This window comes from Momordica charantia (assembly GCF_013281855.1).
Source record: "Momordica charantia cultivar OHB3-1 chromosome 9 unlocalized genomic scaffold, Mcharantia_2.0 BLBB01000009.1, whole genome shotgun sequence".
Lineage (NCBI taxonomy): Eukaryota > Viridiplantae > Streptophyta > Magnoliopsida > Cucurbitales > Cucurbitaceae > Momordica > Momordica charantia.
Genome location: NW_028275167.1, coordinates 31,622,794 through 31,648,379, shown reverse-complemented (window position 1 = coordinate 31,648,379; position 25,586 = coordinate 31,622,794). Strand labels below are relative to the sequence as shown.

The 25,586-nt window shown below is 37.5% G+C and overlaps 4 protein-coding genes across 4 annotated transcripts; 2 read left to right on the top strand and 2 right to left on the bottom strand.

The window, feature by feature from the left end:
- The first annotated feature begins 5,534 nt into the window (after nucleotides 1-5,534).
- Nucleotides 5,535-7,472, top strand: LOC111019715 (HCP-like superfamily protein with MYND-type zinc finger). The gene is made up of 3 exons (XM_088117978.1): nucleotides 5,535-5,924; nucleotides 6,106-6,268; nucleotides 6,406-7,472. Exons 1-3 carry the CDS (start codon nucleotides 5,680-5,682, stop codon nucleotides 7,132-7,134), a joined length of 1,137 nt encoding a protein of 378 aa, XP_087974104.1. The 5' UTR covers nucleotides 5,535-5,679; the 3' UTR covers nucleotides 7,135-7,472.
- A 2,904-nt stretch (nucleotides 7,473-10,376) lies between these two features.
- Nucleotides 10,377-11,600, top strand: LOC111019716 (NADH-ubiquinone oxidoreductase). Its single transcript, XM_022296136.2, has 3 exons — nucleotides 10,377-10,531; nucleotides 10,886-11,183; nucleotides 11,434-11,600. The coding sequence occupies exon 2, from the start codon at nucleotides 10,899-10,901 to the stop codon at nucleotides 11,172-11,174; it is 276 nt and encodes a 91-aa protein (XP_022151828.1). The 5' UTR covers nucleotides 10,377-10,531; nucleotides 10,886-10,898; the 3' UTR covers nucleotides 11,175-11,183; nucleotides 11,434-11,600.
- Nucleotides 11,601-12,553: 953 nt separating this feature from the next.
- Nucleotides 12,554-14,234, bottom strand: LOC111019717 (Rubber elongation factor protein (REF)). Its single transcript, XM_022296139.2, has 3 exons — nucleotides 14,076-14,234; nucleotides 13,747-13,977; nucleotides 12,554-13,286 (listed from the first exon to the last, which is right to left on the bottom strand). The coding sequence occupies exons 2-3, from the start codon at nucleotides 13,975-13,977 to the stop codon at nucleotides 12,786-12,788; spliced, it is 732 nt and encodes a 243-aa protein (XP_022151831.1). The 5' UTR covers nucleotides 14,076-14,234; the 3' UTR covers nucleotides 12,554-12,785.
- Nucleotides 14,235-16,611: 2,377 nt separating this feature from the next.
- LOC111019718 (cytochrome P450 78A4) lies at nucleotides 16,612-19,952 on the bottom strand. The gene is made up of 2 exons (XM_022296140.2): nucleotides 18,681-19,952; nucleotides 16,612-17,455 (listed from the first exon to the last, which is right to left on the bottom strand). Exons 1-2 carry the CDS (start codon nucleotides 19,608-19,610, stop codon nucleotides 16,856-16,858), a joined length of 1,530 nt encoding a protein of 509 aa, XP_022151832.1. The 5' UTR covers nucleotides 19,611-19,952; the 3' UTR covers nucleotides 16,612-16,855.
- Nucleotides 19,953-25,586: the final 5,634 nt, after the last annotated feature.

The window sequence follows — 25,586 nt, the reverse complement described above, 5'->3', positions numbered from 1 at the left end:
TTTTTTGCCTTTTCTCGCTCATCGCCCTCCCACGTCGATCTGAGCTTCAGGGAGTGAGGTGGCGTGTCCATTCCCACTCCTCGGAGATCACGTGACCAAAACCTCCGGTCAAACTCAAACATTTCAGTCAATATACACCAGTTCCCGTGTCACGTGCAATCATCTCATGGTTGTTATTCATGTACCGAGATAAATCGGATGGTTGTCCTATAAAATTAAGGTTAAATATATGTTTCAATTCAAATGTTCGGATGGCTTTCACTTTAATTCTTTAGAAATTTTCAATTTAAATTGTTACTTACTAATATTTATCAATAGTACTATTTCTATTTATTTTAAAATGAATTTATGATAAACTTACTTACATAATTCTGTATGAGTTTATATAAATCAAAATAAGCAATGAGGCTATCTAACAAAGAATATTTGCAACTTCCTTATTCAAATTCGTAATAAAATTAAATTTTACTTTTCTTATTCCAAGTAACTTAAATCATTCTCTAGATTTTTTAAACTCGCTAATATCATTATGTCACATTATTTTGTTTATCAACTCTATTTTAACCTTCACCAACGAAAATGATATAATTGAAAAATATTAAAATACAAGAGAATAAATTTAAACTCTTTAAAATTGGGACTAAACGGATAACCATCGAAACATTATTGATTACTTCACTCTAGTCTAAAATTGATAGAAACTCACCAACGAGCTATAAATTTATAATAAAGCAAAGAAGAATCATTATTATTATTTTTCTTAGTATAACATGTAACGGTGAGATCAAACTCACAATTTTTTGATTGCAGATATATGTCATTACTGTTGAACTATGTTCGTTTTGGCAAGAAAAACTCTTACTTGTTACGTTAAAGTCATGTTAGTTACATCAATTTAAGAATTTCTCTGAATTTTTTTTTAAAGATATATTAATCTGAGGCGTTTTAATTAAGAAAGGGAAAGAATTAATTTAGACACAAGTTAAACAAGGAAATAATAATGAATATACATACATATAGTGCTTGGAGCAGAGTCGAGGGTGGGATGGGGGTCACGTGCGCAGGCTCGTGGGTGGGTTTCGGACATCGGGCACGGGCACGGGGCACCCTAAAGCAAAGGTTAAGAAGTTTTTGGCTAATACGTTAAGCAACATCTTCCCACGCCGTTGCTCCATCAAATTCTCTTCTTAAGTTGGGGTTTTAACTTTTAATTAAATAATTCAACCCAAATCCATCATTTCGTTTTTTTTTTAAGTTGGATATTTTTTTATGTCCTGAATCCAATAGTAATAATAATAAGGAATGAAGAATGTGAGATTTGATATTATTTTAGTTTAAACAACCTTGTCTTCGAAAAATAATAAATAATAAAAAAATTTCTAAGTTTTTGGTTCATCTGTGAGAATTATTATCACCTGCAGACACTGGACAACCTTTTAAGGTACTCCATTCGTTTGCTTCCTCTTTTCTTCTTGGTTTTGATTTCGATGCACAAATTAAATTTCCACAACCACTCACCACTTCTCTTGCTTTGCACTTAATTTGACACCCTTCAAAAGGAACCCAGAATGAGTCTTCCACATGTAGTTTAAAAATTAAGTGTCCTCCATTATTCATTTATTCAGATCATAATTATTGCCAAATTTATTAAATGTTCGACACGAATACATATACATTTTTTATAATATGATTATAATATTAATATTAACATCAAATATAAACATAATTTAACGATAAAAATATCTTACTCAGTTCTTCACATCCTACCTCTGTTGTAACTAAAAAGAACAATATTAATAAAATTGGTATAAAAGACAAAAAAGAAAAAAAAAACTTGTCATATAAAAATACGTTACAAATAAAGTATATTGTGAATTTTATTTACAGAGGGAAGTAACCGAAGGAGGCAATTTTACATAAAATCAAATACACAATTATCATAATCTTTACTTTTAAAAATAATGGACATAAGATTCAGCAAAGTTTTTTAAAAAATATAAATTTGCTCCTACAAAGGAAGAGGGGAAAAATCAACTCGGCAGTCTCTTTCCAACTTTTATTCAATTCTTGTCTAGAAGAAAGAAACAGGTTCAAAGTTGAACCCCAAACCTACCCGTCACGAGACGATTCTTATCAAGTAGAAATCTACCATATATTCCTTTTTCCTTTTTTATTTTTCTTTCCAAAAGTTTTCAAACAATTAAATTTTTCTAAAATCCTTCATATTCAACGATAATTTCCCAAAAGTCCCGGCAGCCGAGGGAAGAACAAAAAAGTGGAGGTGCATCGTATGGAAATCATGTCCGTTACGCCATTGATCAAGATCAGGACACTTCATGCATCCTCCGCCGTTGGTTCGGCTAGCGTGGCCACAAGATATTGTGCCACCAATCAAACGGGCGTCGCTATGATGTTGCCACGTGTCAATATCACAGATGAGAGAAGCGGGGAACAACTGAGCTGAGGTGTCCGTAACCCGCCTAACAAAACTGGACCCCACGTAACTGCCCCGTTTCAACAAAAAAATCCTGTCCCCCACAACAAAATTTAAAAATACAGGAAGGCTGATGTGGAGTAGAAGTCAGATTCGGAGGAGGTCCCACCTCAAAAAAATAGTCAAACGTATCAACGGCGATCTCAGGCCGAGGCTCCCCATGCATGTGGATTGCATGATAGCCCATCATCTTCTTCTCTATCATCATTACCAAACAAAACCCAGTTGGCTTTGGCTTTGGCTTTGGCTTTGGCTTTACCTTTCTTAACAAAACAAACGGTCAGTCACCGGTGTTAACGTAAAGAAGAAAGAATTATATTTGCAATTACGACATGTCGTACTGGCAATTTGGCATGTGTAGTAGAATTAAAACACTTAAAATGCACTCAAAACTTGGGGAAGCCAAACCCAAAAGGGCAACGTCCGAGTGGGTTTAGGGTAAGGGTTGAATTAGGGCATCCCATCCCCCACTCGCACGTACAGTGGTTAGCGTGTGAGTGAGTCTTGTTGCTTACTTTACCATACAGATTGCTGGACAAAGCTATCACGTGACGGGCTGGTGGGGGCGTTGCTTTTGCCTTTTACGTGTCCAAGTACTTGCCTTTGCTTACCCTTGCTATTTAATATGGAGTAAAATTCAATCTTTTTTCTCCCCCACCCATTTCTAAAAATAATTAAAATATATATATGTCCAATATTGTTCATACGTACGTACACATAACTGTTTCATAGCAATGATATAAATTGAATATCGTACTACCCTCCCCCACCATTCAAATCTCCAGCCGTACGTTTTTTTAAACCTTATATCAAATATGTTTCGATTTTCCCACGGTAAAAAAGGAAAATAGAATAAGATAGAGAGATAATTACATTTGGTATCTAAAGGTGTGTTTGTGCTACATGCGACAGTACAAAGGTCAATATTTCAAGGAGGGACAAATACGTACACGGAACGAAAGTAGACGAAGGAAAAAGGGAGAACTGGCAAAACTTTGTCCGACAGAAAAGAAAAAGGAAAAAGAAAAATGCATTTTATAATAATTATTATTATCATGATTATTTTGTTTTATACATAGAAAAAGAAAATAAAAAAATTTATGGTTTGTTCTCTTTATCACGGAGGAGGAGAAGGTATCATGATCATGAGTTGAGGTGAGGAAGCTGTGTGGGCGTTTGCTTTGAGATGGAGAATGGCGTGGCGTTATCTTGGTTCATGGGATTAGCTTCGGATGCACCGTCTGACGCTGCTATCGCTCCACGTGTCAGTTAGTTGAGGCCCTTATCCCATCCCCAAAATATCTCCTCCAAGCGTCCGCCTCAATCAACTTGCAACTCAAACAAACTCAACTATATCCAAGCCATAAACTTGTTTTTTTGTTACCACTAATCAAACATAATTAGTCTTATTAATTTAATCATATAGAGTTTTATTAGTTATTAATATACACCATCACTAAAACACAAGGCATGAGCTGAACCTGAAACTGGAATAGGAATATGGGTATTAGCTAATAAAGTTTGAACATCGGCTAATGGACAAATCCAGTCCAATCATGTGTTAAAGAAGATAACACAGATTGAAATCATTGAACAAACAGCAGAAGCCATCCCCTCGAAAACCCCAAACACTAAAAACACAATCTCTGCAAAATCTCCTTTAGACGGAAAGGAAAGCGACCCAATTTTAACAAAAGAAAAAAAAATGCAACGTCGTTTTGGTACGTCTTTGACCCGTTCGATTCCACAATATATATCCCCTTGGCCTTTATTTGTAATTTCATTATTTTTCTTTGATAGAGTACAATGGATACAAAAGATGACGATCCAGATAAGCTTTTTGCAGCACAAAGCGCAGCGTTTTACGTCCAATCAAAGTTGCGAGTTAGCGTTGCTGATGGGTTGTTTGAAGAGCAGGTTAGGGAGTAATTTTCATTAATTAGAAATGGGACATGGATCAAAAGAGAGGATCTGGAAATCAGGTACGTTGATTTTGGGGAGCCATCTGCGGCGTTAAGTGGTAGGCAACTCGAACACGGACCCTCGGATGTGGGACCCCACCGATTAATACCCATTTCCAGCAGTCTTCAGAACAGCACTGGAAAAAAAATGCCTTCTCTACTTCGAGAAGCAGCCACGAGGGGGACAGGTGGGCTCCACCCGGTGTTACATGAGTGGTCAATATCACTTCAACAGATCCACGTCATTTCCCCGGATTTTATTACTTATCTCATCCTTCACTTAATCTTATTACCACGTTCCCTTCCCTTCGCCCAACAATTTTTATTACTATTATTTTTCTCTAAAGTTACGGTGACCTCACCGTGGGAAGTTACGTATACATGCCAGTGAGGCAGTAATACTACTGTGAAACGTGGTCGATGTTCTTCTCATGAACTTTTTCTCTCTCAACAATTTTCGAAGTAGTTAACAACTGACGGTCAGCAATTATTTTTAGTCAATGGAAAATGGAAAAAGGAAAAAAAATCTCAACAATTTTCAGGAAGTTTACTAAAACTGTTCGATAAATTTAAAACAAACCGATGAAAATGGCACCACGGCTTTAAAAATAAAAATTAATTAATTTAATTCAGTCCACTTTTTCGGATTGAGAGAAGTTTTCTTTTTTGCGTTAAATTAGTTATGCGAATATACATAATTAGTTCCAAAAAAAAAAAGAAAAAGGTGACTCAATTTAACATATTTTTGTTGACACGGGAACACGTAAAAGAAACGGAGTGTTAAATTGTAAATGAACACCTTAAAATTAAATGGACAATTACTAGTACGTTTGACTCATTCCAATTCCACGATGACTTACTTTTTAATCTTTAAAATGGATTTTAAAGCGAGTTAAATAAGGGTGCGGGTGCGGGTGCGGGTGCAGGTGCAGGTGCAGGTGCTGCAAAATATCAATATATTTCGGTTTTTAAAGAGGAATAATAATAAAAAAGGAAATAAAAAGAGTATAAAATTTCCATGTTACTGACAGCTGGGAATCATATTTTAGGATCCTTAAGCATTGTGTTTGATTGTGTCGTTTTGTATTTGAAGGGGTGGTAGTGTTATACTTTCCTCCGACTATATAAAGCCTGCCCTTTACTTTTTCTCTTTTACCATCGAGAGAGAAACAGAGTCGTCGACATCAAACGGAAACACACAAAGGCTTGAAGGCGAGGGCATCCATGAGAACTCGAACAGGCCTATGCTATCCTCCGCTAGACACCTTCTCTTCCGACCAACCACTTCGCAAGAGGACACGCCATGTCGCCGCCGACCACCACCTCCTTTCCCGGAAAAGAAACAAATCTTCTTCTCCTCCGACCTCCGATTTGTTCGATTCCTTGCCGGACGACCTCGTCATCTCTATTCTCTGTAAACTCAGCTCCGCCGCTGCTCGCCCCTCCGATTTCACCAACGTCTTGCTAACGTACGTTGCAATTTCCTTTTTTTTTTTTTAAATCTTTTTGTCAATCCATTTGCTTTCTTCCAGATTCTCGCTTATCGCTCTAGATTAAATCCTAGCCACAACAATGGCGATAAAGCGGATTGAATAATGTTTCTGGATCTAACGCAATTTTAATTTTAATGTTTTTTTTTGTGCGTCACAGATGCAAAAGATTAAACAGTTTAGGACTTAATCCCATAGTTTTATCGAGAGCGTCACAGAAGACGTTCGCAATTAGAGCACGGAACTGGACGGAGTCGGCCCACCGGTTTCTGAAACAGTGTTCCGATGCCGGTAACGTGGAGGCCTGTTACACGCTCGGCATGGTTAGTTATATTCTTGCCAAGTTGCAATTAGTTTCTTTTTTATTCTAATCCCATTTGTAAAGCCATGAACATTCCCTTTTATTTTCTGATTTTTATAACTAACAACGACGAGGGCATTCTTTATTCGTGTCCGGCAGATTCGATTCTACTGTTTGCAAAACCGAGGCAGCGGAGCGTCGCTCATGGCCAAGGCGGCGATTTGTTCCCACGCGCCGGCGCTTTACTCGCTCGCTGTTATACAGTTCAATGGCAGCGGAGGTTCCAAGAACGACAAGGACCTCCGTGCCGGAGTTGCCCTTTGTGCACGCGCGGCTTTTCTCGGCCACATCGACGCGCTAAGAGAGCTCGGTCATTGCCTTCAAGACGGTTACGGCGTTCGCCAGAACATAACGGAGGGACGGCGTTTCCTCGTGCAGGCTAACGCGCGTGAACTCGCCGCCGTGCTTTCGGCGGAGGCGGCCTCAGGTATCGACTCCCGCACGTGCCTGACGTGGAACACGCACCCTCACCACCGGCACGTGTCGGGGACAAGTTGTCCGCTTCTAAGCGATTTCGGATGCAACATACCGGCGCCGGAGGCTCATCCGGCCAGTCAGTTTTTGGCGGAGTGGTTCGCGGCTCGAGGAAGTTCGCCGGGGAACGGTCTGAGGATGTGCTCGCACGTGGGGTGTGGGCGGCCGGAGACGAGAAGACACGAGTTCCGTCGATGCTCCGTTTGCGGGGCCGTTAACTACTGCTCACGTGCGTGTCAGGCTCTGGATTGGAAACTCCGCCACAAGATGGATTGCGCTCCGGTGGAGCGTTGGCTTGATGATAACGGTGACGGTGGGGCCGATGGGGCCGATGATATCATGGCTGAAAGTTAGAAATACGCGAGTGACACTGACGATAGCCGTTTCTTCCAACGTTGGCGGCTTATCGTAATTTTAGTCCAACAGACGTAAAATTAAAGCGAGAGAATAAGGGGAATAGGAAAACAAATAGAAAAAGAAAAAAGAGAAGGCCATTTTTATTGGAGATATAAATTATCTTAATCATGGCCGTCGAATGGGCGCGGCGCGGCGGGGCTTTTTATGTCATTTTTGTGTACAAAGCGGCGGAGGCCTAATTTTTGTACTATAGAGCTAGTAATTTCACCAGTCCTCTTATTTTCGGTAATTAAAATTCAAAATCAACAAAGCTTTTTTTCCCCTTTTCCGTTTTATTTTGACCCTTTCCAAGATTGGCAGATCACCGATGAGTTAAAATCAATAAAACGTACGATGCGAACAATTTTAAATCTTAAGCATCAAAATTATTCCCATTTGACTCGCTGTATCCCGTTTATCCAAGCAAACCGAATGGCGGAGGCATCATTAATGAACACTGAAACGCCACCGTTTCGACCATGACAAGATTCAAAACAGCCATGCTAAAAGCAGGCACTGTAATTGGGCACGGAAATTTGCAATGTCTCGACGTTAAAGGAAAAGGCCAACAGAAGAGAAAAGACCGCATCCCATCCCCTGATAATGATTTTAAGTAAATATGGCATTAAATTTGAAAGAAATTGCCCAAAACAAAAGGGTTATTAATTAAATAAACAATTTGGAGTGTTTTATGGATCAATAATGCATCGAAAGCGGGAACGGCTTCTCAAATTTCGAAACCCCCAAAATAACAACTGCTACGCAAGAATCAAGGTTTGTCTTAAAAAGCATAGAATCCACCGAGTGAAATATGAATATTAGGTGACGACAAATGACAAATCGCAAAAACATATACTCACCTTATGAGTTATTTAATTGTTGTTCTAATTCTTGGTTCTTGCTTTTGAGTAGTCAAAAAGGTTGAGAGCAATAAGACGATGGAATGAAGTACATAAGAGAAAAAAATAAAATAAGTGGAGAGAAACATTTTCAAGTGGTAGACAAAGGTTGTTTGGGAATTCGTTCTTGGTCTTCCAAAAGGCACCATACACTCACAGGGCAACGGTCCACATAATTAAATAAATAATTAAAATACTTAATGGGAAGAAATTATGGGTTTTATAGGGAAATTAAAAGATAATGGCATTGGCAATAGAGTAGAGTAGGTGCAGTTTGAAAAAGCTGGTGGAATCCCTGACCTAAACATTGATGAACCAAAGAAATTACAAACCAAATCCTTCAATTCATATCCACTAATTGCCTAATTGTTCTGCTTTTATCTCTTGGCCCATTCTTCGTAGACCTCACCTTTATTTAATTCCTTGTGTTCCCATTCCATTCCATTTTCAATAATTTTAATTTAATCTTATTCAATATTATTTATGTTTTATTATTATTTCTAACAAAATGAAATATAAATTTACATGAAATTTTAAAATTGACAAGATTTTGTCAATCGTGTCTACAAAATATAGGAGAAAAAGTGTTAGATGTTGGAAAAAAAAAACACAAAAGAATTATACTCGATTAGTTGTAATGTTAGTTATCTATCCTAAAGTCAACAGTTCAATTTTGGTATTTCGTTATTTATTATTCATATTATTACTTGTGCACAGTCAATGTTCGTTGTTTTTTTTAAACTCATATTTAATGTTCGTTATCTGTTCTTTCGTGTTGGGACATTTGAAATAAAAACGTGTATTAAGAGCTAAGAACATTGTAGCAAAAATTGTTTACTGCAACTGTACGGGTCAAGTTTTACTAAAAGTGGTAAGTAATTACCAATATCGTCCATTGGGTTTCTAGTCACTCAAGTACTACAGATATTATTGTCCAATTTTATCCAGAGAAACAACCAAGAATTTCTTTTGACATACAAAAATCAAATAACAAAGCGAATTAAAAAAAAAACTCTAAAGAAATCTCCTATGGAGAACAGGTCCTAGGGAAGTGATTTCACCAACTAAACCTACAAGCGGACAAATTAAACATGCCAAGATTGAATATGAATATAAGTCCAGAAATGAAGAATCATAACTGTCTCTCCCGAACACAATTAATTCTCCCACTTATTAAGAAACCAATATCCCTATCTAATATCATTAACAAGCACGGCTTTAAGTATTAGTCTTTTAACAACCTCTAAGATAATTCTAAATCTCCCGATCTTAAAACTACCCTAGTCATGCATTCATGTTCCAATCTAAACCACCTCTCCCGAGCGTAAGATTCAGATTTAGCAACAATTAATCCGTGATCAAGAGATTAAAAGCATTAAGCGAATAAATGCACAAATAGATTAATAACAAATCAATCAAGACAATTGTTAATAAATCCAACTCATAAATCCAGCGGCTACGTCAATCCCTAGAACAATAAGATTAGCTACTCATGTTCACGAAAATACAATAAAATGCCACAACGAATTTCATAATAAATCAAGAAAAGATAAGAGAAAAGAGAGAAACTAAAGTCGTAGTGTCGATTGACCGTTCCCGACTCAATCTCCACGATCACGAGCTTTCGAAAATCGTCTCCTCGCCCTTCTTGCTTCAAATCTCGAGCCAATTCTCTCAAAATTCCAATTCTCCAATGTAAGAATCCCCAAATTTCCCAAAACCGGCACATTCATACTTTACTTATGTGAGGGCATCGCTACAGCGCCATAGCGCCATGGCGCTGTCCCAAAATTGTGACGGACGAACAAGTTCGTAGCGCCATGGCACTACATGACAGGGGAAAGAGGCCCAAACTTTGTTTGCAGGCACCATGACGCTGTATATTGGCGTTGTGGTGCTGCTTCTTCGGGAATTTGCTCCCAATTTTGACTTGCAGGCGCCACGGTGCTACATGATGGCACTACGGCGCTGATATGGCTGAATTAAGCTCCTGTTTTCCGCTCTAGCTTTCCTCTCAATTGATCGCTTAAGCTCTAATTCTTTCTAATGGCTTGATCCTATAAAAACATCAGTATGCACGTAAATAAGCCATAAATGACCAAAAATTGTTAAATAATTTCTACCTGAATATTATGAAATGTGATGTATAAAGTCCACTATCAGACATTATTGGAGAAGCAGTTAATTAAATGGGCCTGGCAGCGGAGGTTTCAGATGAAACAATACATCTGAAACCTGCACTAGAGCTGGGTCCACATGTAAGTGGGCTCTGTAGATCATACGTAATTGGGCTTTCGGGCCCCAGAGATATGGAAATTGGGCGAATTTCAGCTCATTGTATATGGAAGTATTGGGAATTATACGGATTCTTTTCCTCGTTGGAGTCCAGTTCTGCGAGAGGTGAACTGCAGGTTTACACTGGAAGAAATCCTAATTCCTACAAATCAACTTTCGAGGTAAGCGTTTGGTTTCAATTTCGCTTCTTATTCATCGCGGCTTCAATTGATTTTGTTGAATTTCGCTACTTATTCAATTGCTCGAGTATTTTTTGCAATTTTCGAATTTGGATACCCTAGGTCTTTCACTTGAGAATTTTTAGATCCGGTTTGTTGCTTAGGTAATATCTGATACCAAGAAAAATTGCAAGGAGAAATAGGATGTTTGAGATAAACTGTGTTTCTGATTCATCCAAATTTAGTTTCATGATTTGCTCTTAAATTTTCTTTGGCGGACAGCAGAGTTTCAAGTGAATTTTATGTTCCATTTTGAATTTCGACGGCGTTATATCTTTTAATTCGTGAACTTCTCAGGAAGAAATTAGAAATGAAATTCGTCATGGAGTTTGCTGAGAATTTGGTAGTAAGACTAATGGAGGATCCAAAAGAGAGGGATCGCAAATTCCGAGAGCACCTGTATGCGGTCAAGGATCGGTGCCAAAAGACGAAGGAGATGTGGAGCTATCCACTTCGTCCTTACGGATTTTGGACGTTTGAGCGCCACAATTCTCAGCTGCAGTGGGATGCACAAATTAGCCAGGCTCCTGGTAGAAGAGACCCTTATGATGATATGCTTCAGGATATCAACAATAACTCCAAGTGATTTTTGAAGGTTCTGTTTCTCTGTCAATTTTCATGTCCTCATAATAATTTTTGCCTCCTTGCCCTGGGCTGAGTAAGACCTAGAAACTGATAATTGGAACTTTAAACTTTTATTGTGGTGTTAAGTTATTAGTCTTAATTCTCATAATGTGGTGGATGTGATGTCTCGTATTGTGTAAGAAAAGGACGATTTTGATTTTGGAGTGATATCCCAGTTGCCACTAGATGGATCCCCCTGATGTTCTTCATATATTATGCAGAATTCTTGGCAGAGCTCTGAAATTGGTGGAAGAAACTGGGAAGGTTTGCAACTGTTTGAACGTTCATTTGTTTCTGTTTAATTTCATGTGCTGTTGGAGCACCTTGTGGGTTTGTATTGTCAAACACAGATTTTGGTGCTGGAATAAACGTGCTTTTCATCTCATAAGATATACTAACTAAGTTGGTGACTCTGCAATCCCTCATATCCTAAGCTACACTTTATTATTATGGGTCGATATCTCTCGGGAAAGCCATGAATGTAGTATAAGCTAGTTTTTGAGTTCAACATGTGGTCTAAGATAAACCTATAAGAGTGGGAATTCGAACCTCTAATATTGTGGTCGAGAATATATATCTTAACCAATTGTGATATGTTTAGGCGGGTAACATGTTTTGCATTTTCATTCTCTAAGATTTATCACAATGATGAGGAATACATGGCTTAACCAGTTATGCTCAGGTTGGCATGTACTCTCTACGATTTGTTGGACAATGAGCCCTCCGAAGATGTGTTCAGTGTACAGTGTACTGTTGTATTCCGTTAGGACTGATTTCTTCTCTTCTATTCTTTTGGGATAAATTTGTTTATTACAAATTTACAATTAATGGGTTATTTAATAACTGTTCTACTGTTAAACCTTGTGGAAATTGTCATAAGAAATTCTACCGTTTACAAATTTTTTAATGCGAAAGTTAAATTTTATAAACTAAGAATAAGAACATAGTTTTAAATTTTTTATTCTTATGTTGAAAATAGGTAAAAAAAGTTAATAATGATTTTTGATAGTGTGTAAAACCCCAAAAAAGAGCCATGAATTAAAGAGATTATGAAATTAAAGAGATTATGTATGTGGGGCTTCAAACACATTAATAAGTTAATAAAGAATATTCAAGAGCATCGTTTTATCCTAAGAAAAGTCCACACATACTCGAGAACATTGATGTATCCTTAAAAAAATATATATTTTTTTAATTTGACCACACACAGAGCGCAAATTGATTGAAATTTCAAAAAAATTTTTTTTTTTTTTTTAATGCCAGTAATGGCTATCACTCGTGAAATGAACAAATAAGTTTGGTCAGTGCCTCTCCCAGCTTTACTTCAAGACACAGAGAATCTATAGAGGAAGCATCACATTCTAAAACTTCATTTACTTGTTCATAATGTACAGACATTGCCGTAATCGCTATATCAACTTCAAACAGCCACTCACACTTATATACGCCCTTCTAAGGCTTTCAAACTTGTGGAATTTTTCACAGCTGCTACTCATCAGCGTTTTGCTCATACATCATGAAACATATACAATTGCAAACCAGACGATTAGGCAATGACAGGAACGACCATTTTCTAATTGGAAACCGAATCCGAACCCGAATCAGAATCCGAATCCGAATCCGCTTTGCACTCGGTTGGAGCTTGTTCTGAGGCAGGTGGAGGAGGATTTTCTTCCTTCTTGGCCTCACCCTGCTCAAATGCCTTGGCTATTTCGCTAACAGGAACTTCAGGAAAATAGTCGAACACATAGTAGCCCTTCTGCCTCATATCTTTCACCTTGTAGTTGTACCTCTCCAACCACTGCGCCGCCGACGGCACCGCCATGTCTGCAAACTTGTGGAACGATGGAAGCCGGTTGAGCCCTTCCCAAGTCTTCACTCCTTGGTTTACAACCAACTGCTTGTACTCCTTGGCTGCATAATGGAATGCTGCCCGTGGTCCACCAGATTGAAACTCATTCACGAGTTCTTGGGCAGTTCGAGCAGCCTTTTGGATGATATGCTGCGTTATTTGAACGGCTTGTTTTGCCAGAGGAGGAGCACGCTTGTCAAACTCATGCGTCGCTTTGTCAACCTGCAACAAACTCCCCCACCAGAATTAGAAACATTCATTTCTTGCTGAAATCGTTATCCCAAAATACACAACAATTAGTACCCTGGAATCGAACAGCTCCTTTGATCAATTATGAACCCACTCTCATAACTCCAATAGGTAGCCAATAAAGGCACCTTCGTATTCATTCTACACTACTCTGAATGGATCGCTAATTTCGTTTTATCTACCAGGTAATGTTGAAGAGAAAATCAATTGTCGAAATCTCATATAGAAGGCTGGAAAACTAAATTCATCTTAGTAATCTAGAATTCGGAGTTAAATGCAATCAAACATCTGGAATGCAAAACATCATCATCAACTCAGTAACGAGCCGGATCGACAATTGATTGAATTATAAAAAACTAATGTACCAAATTGATCCAGGAAAGTCATCAGCAGATGTATAAACAAGTTTATGGACTAGAAAGGTAAGGAGTACCTTGTCGTCAAGGAAAACAAGGACATCATCAGGCACGATTCTGAGCTTCTCATAGGCAGGCCCTACAACTGTGTTTACAGCGCTCTCCACAGATTCAACCGCAGATCTCAGAGTTCCGGAGTTCTGCTTCGCGTAAGCATAGAGATTCGAAACACACACAATCGTCTGAATCGCAGCGATCCTTACAAAACCTAGATGCTTCAGCTCCCGGTTCTGGCTCTCGTTCTCCATCTGTTAATATTCCGATCGATTAACACCACAATTTACTTCAGATACAAAACAAATTGAAAGCAAAAGTTTCTTGGTACAGATTCAACAATCTCACTTACACAGTTACGTTGAGGGTGTATTCTGTTCCGCCGTAGAACTTAGAAGATATCGAAGAGCAAAAATGGTTTGGGCGCTATATAAAAGCGGTTCAGCTAATTTGCAGAGGTTCTGCTGGTGCGTTGGATTTTGGTCATCCAACGGTTTACGTGCGAATCCGCCAAAGGTGGGGCCCGCCAATGAATGCAAAGTTCCAGAATGAAGAATCTGGTTGGTTCTTGGGGGAAGCCATTTTGATAGAGTGGGCCACGCACGTGATTGTGATGTGAGAAGAGGCATGGGAATGCTGTCAACTCCGTTCCATATTCCGGTGTGCGTTGCGTTAGATGTTTCTAGAAGGACACGTGGCACTACATGACATTAGCAGTCCAAGTTTATGCCATAAATTTAGCATCACACGGAAGAAGGTAGAACTGGGTTGGGTTGTGTCATTCTCGATGACGATTTTCGAAATCTCGACCTTTTGGCTACTGAAATGTTAGTGATGCGGGATGAGCTATATTTTTCCAGAAGCTTAAATTTAAAGAACTTTTTAGATTGAATCCGATTGCTTTAACCTAGTGAATGACTTGAATAAAGAAGATGTGAATTACCTTTTCCTAAAACCTAGCATGCAAATGATTCACTCATATAAGAAAACAATGAATTTCTGCCTGTAACCTAAGGCCCAATTGTTAGGCCTCTTTATTCCAAACCATATTCACTCTCAAACTGAATTAGAACAGGCCTGGCCCATTTACCCTTTGGACTGCCTCTTACATATAAGAAAGAAAACTAAGTCTTGGACTAGGACAGGAACATAGTGGGAAAAGCCCATCACGCTGAAGTTCGTTTTCGGAAGCCCATTTAACGGCCCAAACAAAACTCAATTCGGTGAAAAGGAATTGTTTGAAATTCGAAATCCTACTTTTTGTCCTTAAGCTATAATATTAATTTTATCTTTCATCATGCTTCATTATCTAAACTTTCAAATATTATGATTCCATCCTTAAACTTTCCATAAAAAAGAAAATTATTTTAATTCTTGCAATTACTTTTTCTTACCTGACTTATTTTGAAACCTCATGTAGGACCTGTCATGTGTAATTATAAATAATTAGTCACAAAAACATCTATTTATGAATTAAATTAACAAAAAAAAAAAGATTTGTACAAAATAATAATAAAAATTTAAAAAGAACAAAAGCTTGTATGATCTAAAAACACAAATAAAAAAAAATAAAAGTCTAAGAATTCAGGAAAATAAATCCGAATATTAAAGAAAACGAAAAGGATTTAAAACAAGAGGAGGGGACAAAATTTCCCAAAGGTGGAGACTCAGAGGGATTGTATTTGCAATTGGAATTGCATGGTATGGAAGGAAAAAGGAAAAAGGAAAAAGGAAAAAGAAAAAAGCGTGGGAGTGAGAGCCAATAGGAAATGAACAGCGGCAAAAGTTAGAAAGGGAGAAAATGGGAGGGTGGGGCCCAGTTCAATGGAAGGGCAGATAACATTGATTTTGAAGAATTGAGTGTGTGCGCGCGTTCCTCAAAAAGCAACAAATAAAAGGGATCTGCCTTTTACGCTGTAACCAAAGAAATCCATTGGATTTTCCCATCACATTCTATTAAAACCCTAAACTTTTGGCCTTACCGTTTCAATTTCTTTATTTTTATTATTATCATTTATTTTCCCTTTTAATATAAAGCATAAAAGGAGCATGGGGTTTTGTTTTCGACGTGCAAAACCCCATACTTCTTCCCCCCTCATGTTTATCCACTCAAATCCTCACATTTTCATTCCAATTTTTTTTTTTTTAAAAAGTCACTCAATTATCACTGATTTTATTTTTGTTTTTTGGCAGCTAAAGTTACTTTAATCAAATATTAATACTATGGTGTTCTTGATCAACACGTACTCAAATAAGTGTCTAATGTAAAGTGGTTTAAAGAATAAGGGTTTAATAAAGAAAAATCTTAATGAAAGCTATCGCTCTCAAATAGAAGCACTTATGATTAGGCGATGAGCTCCAAGTAATGTGTAGAGATTGGTTAGGTTTAAGTGCAAGAGTTTAGAGTTATATGTATATGATACATATTTAATGCATAAATGATATCTCACGGTAACGTTTGTCATTTTTATCCAATTTTGAACTCAAAAACTTAAGTTGATAGGTTACGGCAAAATTATCCACTTTTAATATAATGATGTAGGTATGATTGGGAAGAGAGCTTTCAAATTCCAAACCTTATACTATATATTGAAGATGTTGTACATTTTAGTTTATAGATTTTGAATTTTTCTCTCTTTTTATGGACTATGTTCTTGTCTTCAACAAAAACATATCATGGATAAATGATCGTGGTTGTGGTTGTGATCTTCAACTCCATAAAAACGTGATTAATTAGTATTCATAAAGATTGGTAGGAGTAAGTTATTTATCAAAGGAAGATACATGTCAATTCCCACTAACTTATGCTAGCTTTTGGACGAAGTTGAATATGGGCTTTAGTAATTACTGGTAAATTACATAATAAAATCAACAACCATACATGTATGTGTAGGAAAGGGGGCTATTTCGTAATTTGGGTAATAACATTTATGATCACAACTTCACAACTCGGTGGGCCTTCTTCCTTATTTTTAACACACGGTTATTAACTAATTTACATTGATAATCTACCTTCCATGAGGCTTCCATTGATCCATAGCTACAAATACAAATATATAGACTCTACCTTTTTTTTTTTTTTGTCTCCTCATCTTGAATTGCCACGTCACCCGAAACTTCTTTGACTGGAATTTACCGGCTTACCACTCGACAATTCAAGGGTTCCTTCATTTCGAGGGATAGCTTCAGACATTCCGACAAATTAACAGAGTTTGAAGAAGATGGAAGCCATATGAACTCCTGAAGAAGGCTGGCCACCCACAGCTGCACCGTCGCCAAACCCAAGGCCTTTCCTGGACACACCCTTCGCCCCGCCCCGAACGGCGCCAGCCTTAGATCTGACCCCATTACTGACACCTCCTCTTCCATGAACCGTTCGGGTCGAAATGCCCATGGGTCTTCCCAGATGGACGGGTCGTGGGCTATGGCCCACATGTTCACCATTGCTGTCGTGCCAGCTGGGATTAAGACCTTGTCCACGTGGACGTCGTCGATGGCCAAGCGGGCCCACGACAGTAATGGGCCTGGAGGGTGCATGCGCAGAACTTCCTTCACGATGGCTTGGAGGTAACGGAGGTTGGGAATGTCTGAATCACGCACGTGCTTGTTGCACCCCACGCACGTGTCCAGCTCCTTTTGAGCTTTGGCTTGGATTTCGGGGTGTAATATCATTCTGGCCATGATCCATTCTATAAGTATTGCAACTGTGTCGGTCCCACGAAATATCATTTCCTACACATCATTTCCACTTTAATAAATAACATCATAATAAAAAGGAGTAACGATTTTATATACATATTTTTTTTATCTTTATTTTATGATATTTTTAAGACAGTAAATCACACCATATCAATTATATTACATAATTTATGCCCATTTTTAGACAGTGGCCAATGTGCGTTATTATGTGGTCAATTAACAATCATTTTTAGAGAGATGGATACACAAACACATTATTGATGATTATATCCGAATCTTGAAAAGCTTACAAAACTTTTATGGGAAAATTAAAAAATTGGCCGTACTTGTCAAACATAAAAAAGTAGGGGCCGGGTGGGTCATTTTAGATGGCAAGAAATAAACATTGCTGACTCGGTCCTCCGCACATATAAAAAATATATATATATATATATATTTCATAATCTATATATAAATTTGGAATATTGTTAGTAGTTATATATGCATGCCAAGATATATATTTTTATGCCACAAAAGCATTCCTCGTTTTGTGTAATCTAATATGGATTATCTGTTTCTTTTTTTCCTTCTCAATATAATTATTTATGTGCACGATGCGCTTAATTATACCCGAAAAAAAAAATCATTAAATCTTAGCTTTTTATTCAATAAATCATTACTTTACTAGTAGCATGTCTTTTATTTTTTGTTGAGAAAGTACTTCTAAGTACTTACAGGTTTAAACCCTTTGTATGTTAAAAATAACATAAATGGAAAAAAAAGTAGAATTTTATTGAAAACTACTATATGCGCATTGTGATATGAAATATATATTTTGTCTAAAAGACCCTTCTAAAATACATCGCCTTGTCACTAAATAAAAGGACGAGGAACTATTCTTAAAACCTATGAGGCAATTAGTGTTTTTCATAATTAGATCAATTTACACAAAGAAACTAGAAGAAAAATAACTTTGGAAAATCGTTAACTAAATATATTTTCACCAATTTTTATTTTAAAAAAAATAAACCTTAAGTTACAAAGCACTATAACAATTTCGTTTCTAATTTTTTGTTTTAAAACAAAATGCAATTTTTCTAATTTTAAAATTTTGGGTTGGACTGTGAAGACGCCTGACTACAAAAACAAAGAGAAAATTGAATGTAAGTTTAATTTTTAAGAAGAAAAAAAAGGAAAATTGAAGCCTAAAGAAAAATAAAAAAGAAAATTGAGGCCAAAATTTTTGTTTGGTGAATGCAGAGAGAGAGAGAGAAGTTACCCATAAAACAGCGACCATATCTGAATCACTCAACCGATCCTCCTTTGGCAAAGTCAGCAAAGAAGCAAGGAAGTCATTATTGAAGTGAGAGTGAGACTGAGCATTTGGTTGTGTTTTTCTTTGCTCAACGATTCGACCAACTACCACATTAACCCTCCTCCCCAATTCATGGCACTTCCTCTTCACTCCACCAAAATCCAAAAACCTCAACGGAAAATAATCTTCCCAATTGAACTCCGCTATCAACTCATACCCTTCCCTCACGATATCACTCAGCTCCTCCTTCGTCCCCATTTCCAGACCACTCCCAAACACGCTCTCTATTATGTTCCTCAGAGAATGCTTCTGCAGCACCTCCCTCAGCCGCACCACCCCCTCCGCCGCCATTCCCACCTCCGCCGCCATTTCATCCGCCACATTCCGCCGGAGCCCCTCAAGGTCCGAGATTCTCCTCGGGGAGAACATGTGCTGGGCGGCGATCCGGCGGAGGTGGCGCCAGTACGTGCCATTGGGGGCGAACCCGATGGCGCGCTCGAACATGAGGAGCCGAGCCGACTGCTTAATGGGCCGGTCGGAGAAGGCCGGCCCACATAGGATTTCCTTGGCGGTCTCGGGATGGCTGCTTATGACGGCCCTGTTGGCGCCCAGACTGAAGGACATGAGGCGGGTGGCTTTCAAGGAGTGGGCAATGGCGGCGAGATTACGGTGGGCTAGTGGGCCCATTTGGGGCAGGGTTCCGAGAATGGGCCAGCCGGCGGGGCCCGGGAGGAGCCGGTGGTGGCTCCGCCATGCAAAGCCGCCCGGGATGAGCCAGAAGTTGAGAGAGAGGGCGAGGAGAGAGAGGAGGAGGAAATTAGGGAGGGCGAAAGGGAAAGGGGAGATTACTGAAAGAGTGAGAGTGAGGGAGGCCAGAATGAGGAGGTTCTTCATTTTCTTCTTCTGTCTTTTCTGAAGAAGATTGCAGTTGTAGTTGCAGTTGCAGTGCAGTGCATGAGGATTTAGGCGGAGATTAGTTTATATAGTGTGTGGAATGGAAAACTCATTCTGCTTAACCCTGCGGTTACTATTTCACTAACTCTAGTTAACCAACCCTACTCTCTCTTTCCATGCTTTTCCAAATACATTTGCCTCTCCCTGCCTTTCATATTGCTCTTATTTTGTTTACTATATTTAAACTATTTGCACATGTTTCCAAGATTGCTTAAATATTTTGTTTCAGTGAGAGATAACTACAGTAGAGGGGAACAAATAATGCAAATATCACTGCTGAGTTATAATCAAATCCTCAAATTTTTAACTCGAAAATTACCGTCTCGAGAAACTATTGTAAGCATAGTTTAGCAATAAATGATATATAGTACTCTCATTTGAGATTTGAAGATTCATCGATGGTAAGAAATAAAATTTTAAAATCATTGCAATTAACCCACCACCAATTGAGTTATAGTAGGAGGATTTTATTACAACAACTTCACTACTTTCACTACTTTTAAGGGGATAACTATTCAAATTAAAGGCTTGAGAATACAATTTAACAACTAATAGTTTAAAAGTGGTATTTGCAATTTTTTCTAGAATAAATTTACAAACATGTCAAATCATTATTAGATATATTAGAGATGGTTGGAATTATCATCAACAATTCAATTGGTTGGTGTTAAAGTTCACATACATTATTGAGCAAAGGTATATAATCACACCATACTAAATTGAAATAGAAAAGAGGAATCCTACGGATATGGAACAAAGAGAAAAGGAAAAAAGCAGAGCTCATATTGTGGAAAAGCAACGATGTTAGTGGAGGGAGACATACCACCATTTAATACAGCCATGGCCAAGGGATAATGGTGTTAGAAGGATGCCGGTTTTGGGAAAACCCAGAATTTTCCCAATGTTGCATTGGATCTTATTGTTATAAAATAATTCAAAGATGCACTAAAACAAAATAAATAATAATAATAATTCAAAGCTGAATATGATATCACCATTTCTTCTTTTTCAGCTCAAGCATCTTCGGACACTTTGCTTTTTCTTTAATACTTATGGTTTCTGTTTTCTCCATTTTTCTTCTCTTTTTCTTTTATTTATTTTTTGACATTATGAAAATAAAACTTGTCAATGTGACATGTTGATGAATTATATGCGGAAGAATCTTGATCGGCCCACAGATAAAACTTTCTTGTGAAATCTCTATAATGGACATACACATCATGATATCTCATATTTAGTTGGGAACAACAATCAAATATGTGGCACCTTCTATGGTCCTACTTGTTTCTATGGAACTCTTTTTTGGGTCATTGAAAGACATCTTTTCTATTTAACTTTTTAATTCATCTTGGTGAAAAGAATAATATATCATATAAGACAATATATGCAATGAAATATGATAAATTATATTTTATATAATATAAAAATTTAAAAAAAAAAAAAGAAAAAAGAAACCATGTAATCTTGCTACTCATAAACTTGCTAGTCAAGTTTTGGACAAGGATCCTTTGGGTATTTGGTTCCTGCTCTCCAAGTCCCCCCCATGGTGCAAGGATTCTTTATATAGTCCTTTCTCAACCCAATATGTATATATTTCCACCAAATAGATATTTTGAAGATATTTATTTGATCAAAATGATAAATTTATAACAAGATATATAAATGACATGATATGGAATAGGAAAACAAGTCATTATTACGCTTGTTTGGGATAGACATGAAAGATTTTCCACAAGTAAAAAACAAAGTGAAAGGACAGGTTGTAAAGCTACACATTTGAACGTGCTCTTTTTTTTTTTTTTTTTACCTGTGGAACAAAACATCTGCGAAAATTAATTATTGCCTTGCCTCCCTCCATTTATATTTGTCCAACTGGACGTGTGAGTCGGTTTATTTTGGAAACCTAACAGTCATTTACAGTACTAGCTGGAAAGAAAAAGTTGTTCCACAGGGGAAAAATCAGGGTCCCTCGCCCAAACAATTATCCACAACCTAAATTTTTGTTATTATTATTTTTATGTTGTTGTGATTAAGTTTTCATAAGTTAATAAAATCCAGGTGTCAAACAATTATAATAATCAATAGTGGAGAACCTTTTATCTAGTACATCTCCTCTCATAAATGAATCATGGTGAGTACTCCAAATCTCCTAAAAAATTAAGACTGCAATATATATATATATTCAAATGCCTAGGTTTCATACCTGTGCGCACATGGCATCAAAAGGCCGGCGGCTGCTCCAGTGATATTTCACTAATTGAAAACGAGAGAATTCAAGATTAGTACAAAGATAATGACATGAAAATGAAGAAATTTGACCAATAATCGATTGAACTGTCCGACATACCAAATTCAGCTTTTCAGTTCACCTCAAATCCCACACTACCAGGTTAGATTCAGGTAGCTGCATACCACAAACCAATAATAATAATAATTAATTGATAAGTAAGGGGAAAAAAGGACATATAAGAGTGGCCCATTTGGTGAATGGAGAAGTTACCAGCCCAGCCCAGCCCAGCCCAGGAACATTATAATTCACAAATAACTGTCAAATCTAAAAATGATTATGTCACCGCTTGATGACACCCGGCCACAGAGTTAATACATCATCCCGTACGAAAGCTGTGTGGCAGTGGGGCTTTGTATTTCCCACCCACTAATGAGTCATAGATAATTAAGCAAAAGGAAGAGTCTCGCCGACAGGAGCACCCAAATATATTATAATCGTCAGTAGTCCATCCACAAAGCATCCCCCATTATTGGGGCCTATAATCCACACTGCATATCATATTGGAACAAAAGTGTAAAAACTTGGATGTGCCAAACAAGACGCGTGGCTTCCTCTACTTGGGTTCAATAATAATAAAGGATCTATCTTTCAATTTGGGAGGATGACGATTCAACTTTGCTCAAAGCAGGGAATATAAAACCTCCCACTTACTCCCCCATATTCGCTGGCGTGCTAAATGACCTGTGGCTTTCCCAGGCTGGTGATTAAAAATTTGGGACACAGGCCACCAATTAGAACTCGGTTAGCAGGAATCAAAAGAAATGATTTGTTTAGAACACAAGTGCTAAAGCAGATTGTCTTTGTTCTACAAAACAAATTCTCCAGTAGACGCTTCTTGAAGAATCCCCCCTGCAACATAAAAAGTATAGTAAAGCCGGCATAATTGGAAATGCTGGCTAACTTTACAATTAGAATTAGAATAATATCCCTATCCCAATCTTTCTTAAATCCACTAATCCAGTCGCTGGACCACCCCCATGGCTGTTACCTGTTACTTTCTTCCCCTATTTCCACTAATAGCATGGTGTTCTCAAGATTTGTTTGATTGGCACCACTAATACCTAAGGTGTACTCCACCAAGCCACATGTCTTCAACCAAAGTTACCGAATTTAAACGAGGCAGACAAGCCAATTCAGTTCTTCACCAGCCTAGTAGCCACGACCATTAGGCCGTGAATGATCCATACAGAAGGGAAAGGCTAGCTAAGAATGTTCATAGTTGGACCAGTGATAACATCCTATACCTTCGTCTAATGTAAAATACAGTCAAGTATAGTCCTAACAAGATGAAAATGTTGCTTTCTGAAGACAAGAACATCAAAATGCCAACCATAACTATGGGACACAAAGATAATTAAAAAGATTGCTTAATCCCGAACTAATATTTCATTGTGAAGGAAAAATATGTGGTGCAAGAGAATCATAATAAAATAAAGCTTAATGGCCACTGCTTAATAGCCAAAAAGCCTCTCTTCACCACTTTTTCTTTGTTAGATATCTTTCCCAGTATCCAGATACGTCCAAAATGCCTGAATTCTAAAGCATATGGAAGTGTTCTATTCTCATATCATATAAATAAAGTAACCAGAAGCAATCTATGGAATAAGAATAATTGTTCAGTTAAATATACATGAAGGCTTTTATATATAATTAATGGCATTAAGGAATATGTAAAACATCCTGTCTGCATATCATAAACGCTTGAACATTTATTTTTCAGAATATTCTTACTCGCTAAATTCGGGCATTGGAGAAAACAAAAGCTCGGCATGTACATCTGCGCAAAAATCCATTACCAAAGTTTTGTTGAGTTTATAAAATTAAGATCACACAGAATCAATTCGACAGACATGGAAATCAAATCTAATCTTACTGGATCAGTAGCAGTAACCGCACATTGCATAGCCTAATAATAAAATAATCTTTGCAAGGACACAAGGAAAAATCCTCTTGATTAGGATAATCAAGGGAAGGGGGGAATACAATAAACTAGAACCAACCATCGCAGTTTCATCACTTCCAGTTCCGCCAGAAAAATGTAACAGAAATTTGTGCATTCAGCCAAGTACAGCTCTAGTAAACAGACTACCATCAGGATATTCAAGAAGAAAAATGTGGTGACGGGGCGAAGAAAGAAAAAGCTTTACTTATTTAAATACTTTTTTCTTTTTTCATTTTTGAGATGTTTTTCCTGATCCCTATTTTCATTTGGTATTCTATGCGTAATTAATACAATTACATATTCAAATTTGTGTATATTGTTTAAGATAAATAAATAAGCAACTTTATCCCACAACATCTTTGTACAGATTAATTACTAACTGCAACTATTGGCAATCAAATGTTACCTGGATGCACTAATTTTACAATTTTAGCTACGTATAGAAGTTTCCTTTAGAATACATAAATAACACATTTCAGGCTTCGGCAACTTGCACTACTACCAAGAACGCACGTCAACCAGACTATAATCATAGATATTAATGTTTATCACCAAACAATAATTAGAAATAGGATTGTTAATTTGAAGGAGGAGCCAATCAGTTCACTTTTTTATGCATCCGTTATTTGACGGGATAGATACAAGTGGTAGCAACTAGCAAGTAGGCTGTAGGTTTTCTATTGTTTGTGGTCTATGCTCAAAGTAGTGTTTTTAGATGAACATTCATAATTTTTTTGTAATTTTTCAAAATTAATTCTAGCATGTTGAAGGAAACTATTCTAAACTTGATATTCACAAGTTAGGTCATCATCAGTTCTTTGTCTTTAACTTCGACATCTGGAATGGGAACTTTAGGACGTGAGGATGTAATGCTAATGCCACAACTAGAAAGAGAGAGATACTTCCCCCTGTCCATTTCTTTCTTTTCTTTTCTTTTCCTTCCTTCCTTTTGCCTTTTCTTTTTTGGAGGGGAAGGGATTCAGGATATTTCTATTTCAATCGAGAATATGCAAATCATAAAGCAGAAGCTAAGACGAAAAACGGAAATATACTAATAAACTACAGAATATGCTGTGCCGATCTCCAATTGCATTCCACGATAGGCCATTGGTATTTCTAATGACAGCATGAGCATAAAAATGATTGTTGGTTACAGATTACAAACGAACAAAGCACACAAACGAGTCCAGGTAGATGCAGAGCAACGACAATGCACTCCGAATAAAATAATTATAGAGACCAGAATCTATGGATTAAATAAGGGTAGAAAACTTAATGCCTCATCGAAGGATCCCAACGCACCTGCACTGCACCAATCGGCAATTGCTCCTTTATCAGCCACAGCCAGAAATGCAAGATAGTGCTACCATTTTCTTCACACTTGGCATCGCATAATTAAGCTAACAATCCTTCCCCAGCAGAAGCTACATGGTGCTGATTCACAGAAGTGGTAACTAGAAAAATGTTCCTCACCATTTACGGAGAAAATAATATGACGAAAAAGAGTACGATTAAAGACTTGAGCAAGGGGGAAAACAACAGGAAGCCAATAAGGATTGTAATGTAGAAGCTAACAACTGGCTGTGCCAAAAAGAAGTCCAGATTCGTGTTAGATTCAATCATTTTTCTAATAGGAAATTTGATCATAACAATTGGAAAGCGCGAGAAGATTTTGAGACAGGTA

Excerpts from the sequence above, each read along its gene's own strand:
- LOC111019717 (XM_022296139.2), bottom strand. The coding sequence starts at position 13,977 with ATGGAGAACGAGAGCCAGAACCGGGAGCTGAAGCATCTAGGTTTTGTA. Across the intron at positions 13,287-13,746 it reads TTGTTTTCCTTGACGACAAG|GTTGACAAAGCGACGCATGA; the intron begins GTACTCCTTACC and ends AGTTTGTTGCAG.
- LOC111019718 (XM_022296140.2), bottom strand. The coding sequence starts at position 19,610 with ATGAAGAACCTCCTCATTCTGGCCTCCCTCACTCTCACTCTTTCAGTA. Across the intron at positions 17,456-18,680 it reads ATATGGTCGCTGTTTTATGG|GAAATGATATTTCGTGGGAC; the intron begins GTAACTTCTCTC and ends AATGATGTGTAG.
- LOC111019715 (XM_088117978.1), top strand. The coding sequence starts at position 5,680 with ATGAGAACTCGAACAGGCCTATGCTATCCTCCGCTAGACACCTTCTCT. Across the intron at positions 5,925-6,105 it reads TTCACCAACGTCTTGCTAAC|ATGCAAAAGATTAAACAGTT; the intron begins GTACGTTGCAAT and ends TGTGCGTCACAG. Across the intron at positions 6,269-6,405 it reads CCTGTTACACGCTCGGCATG|ATTCGATTCTACTGTTTGCA; the intron begins GTTAGTTATATT and ends CGTGTCCGGCAG.
- LOC111019716 (XM_022296136.2), top strand. The coding sequence starts at position 10,899 with ATGAAATTCGTCATGGAGTTTGCTGAGAATTTGGTAGTAAGACTAATG.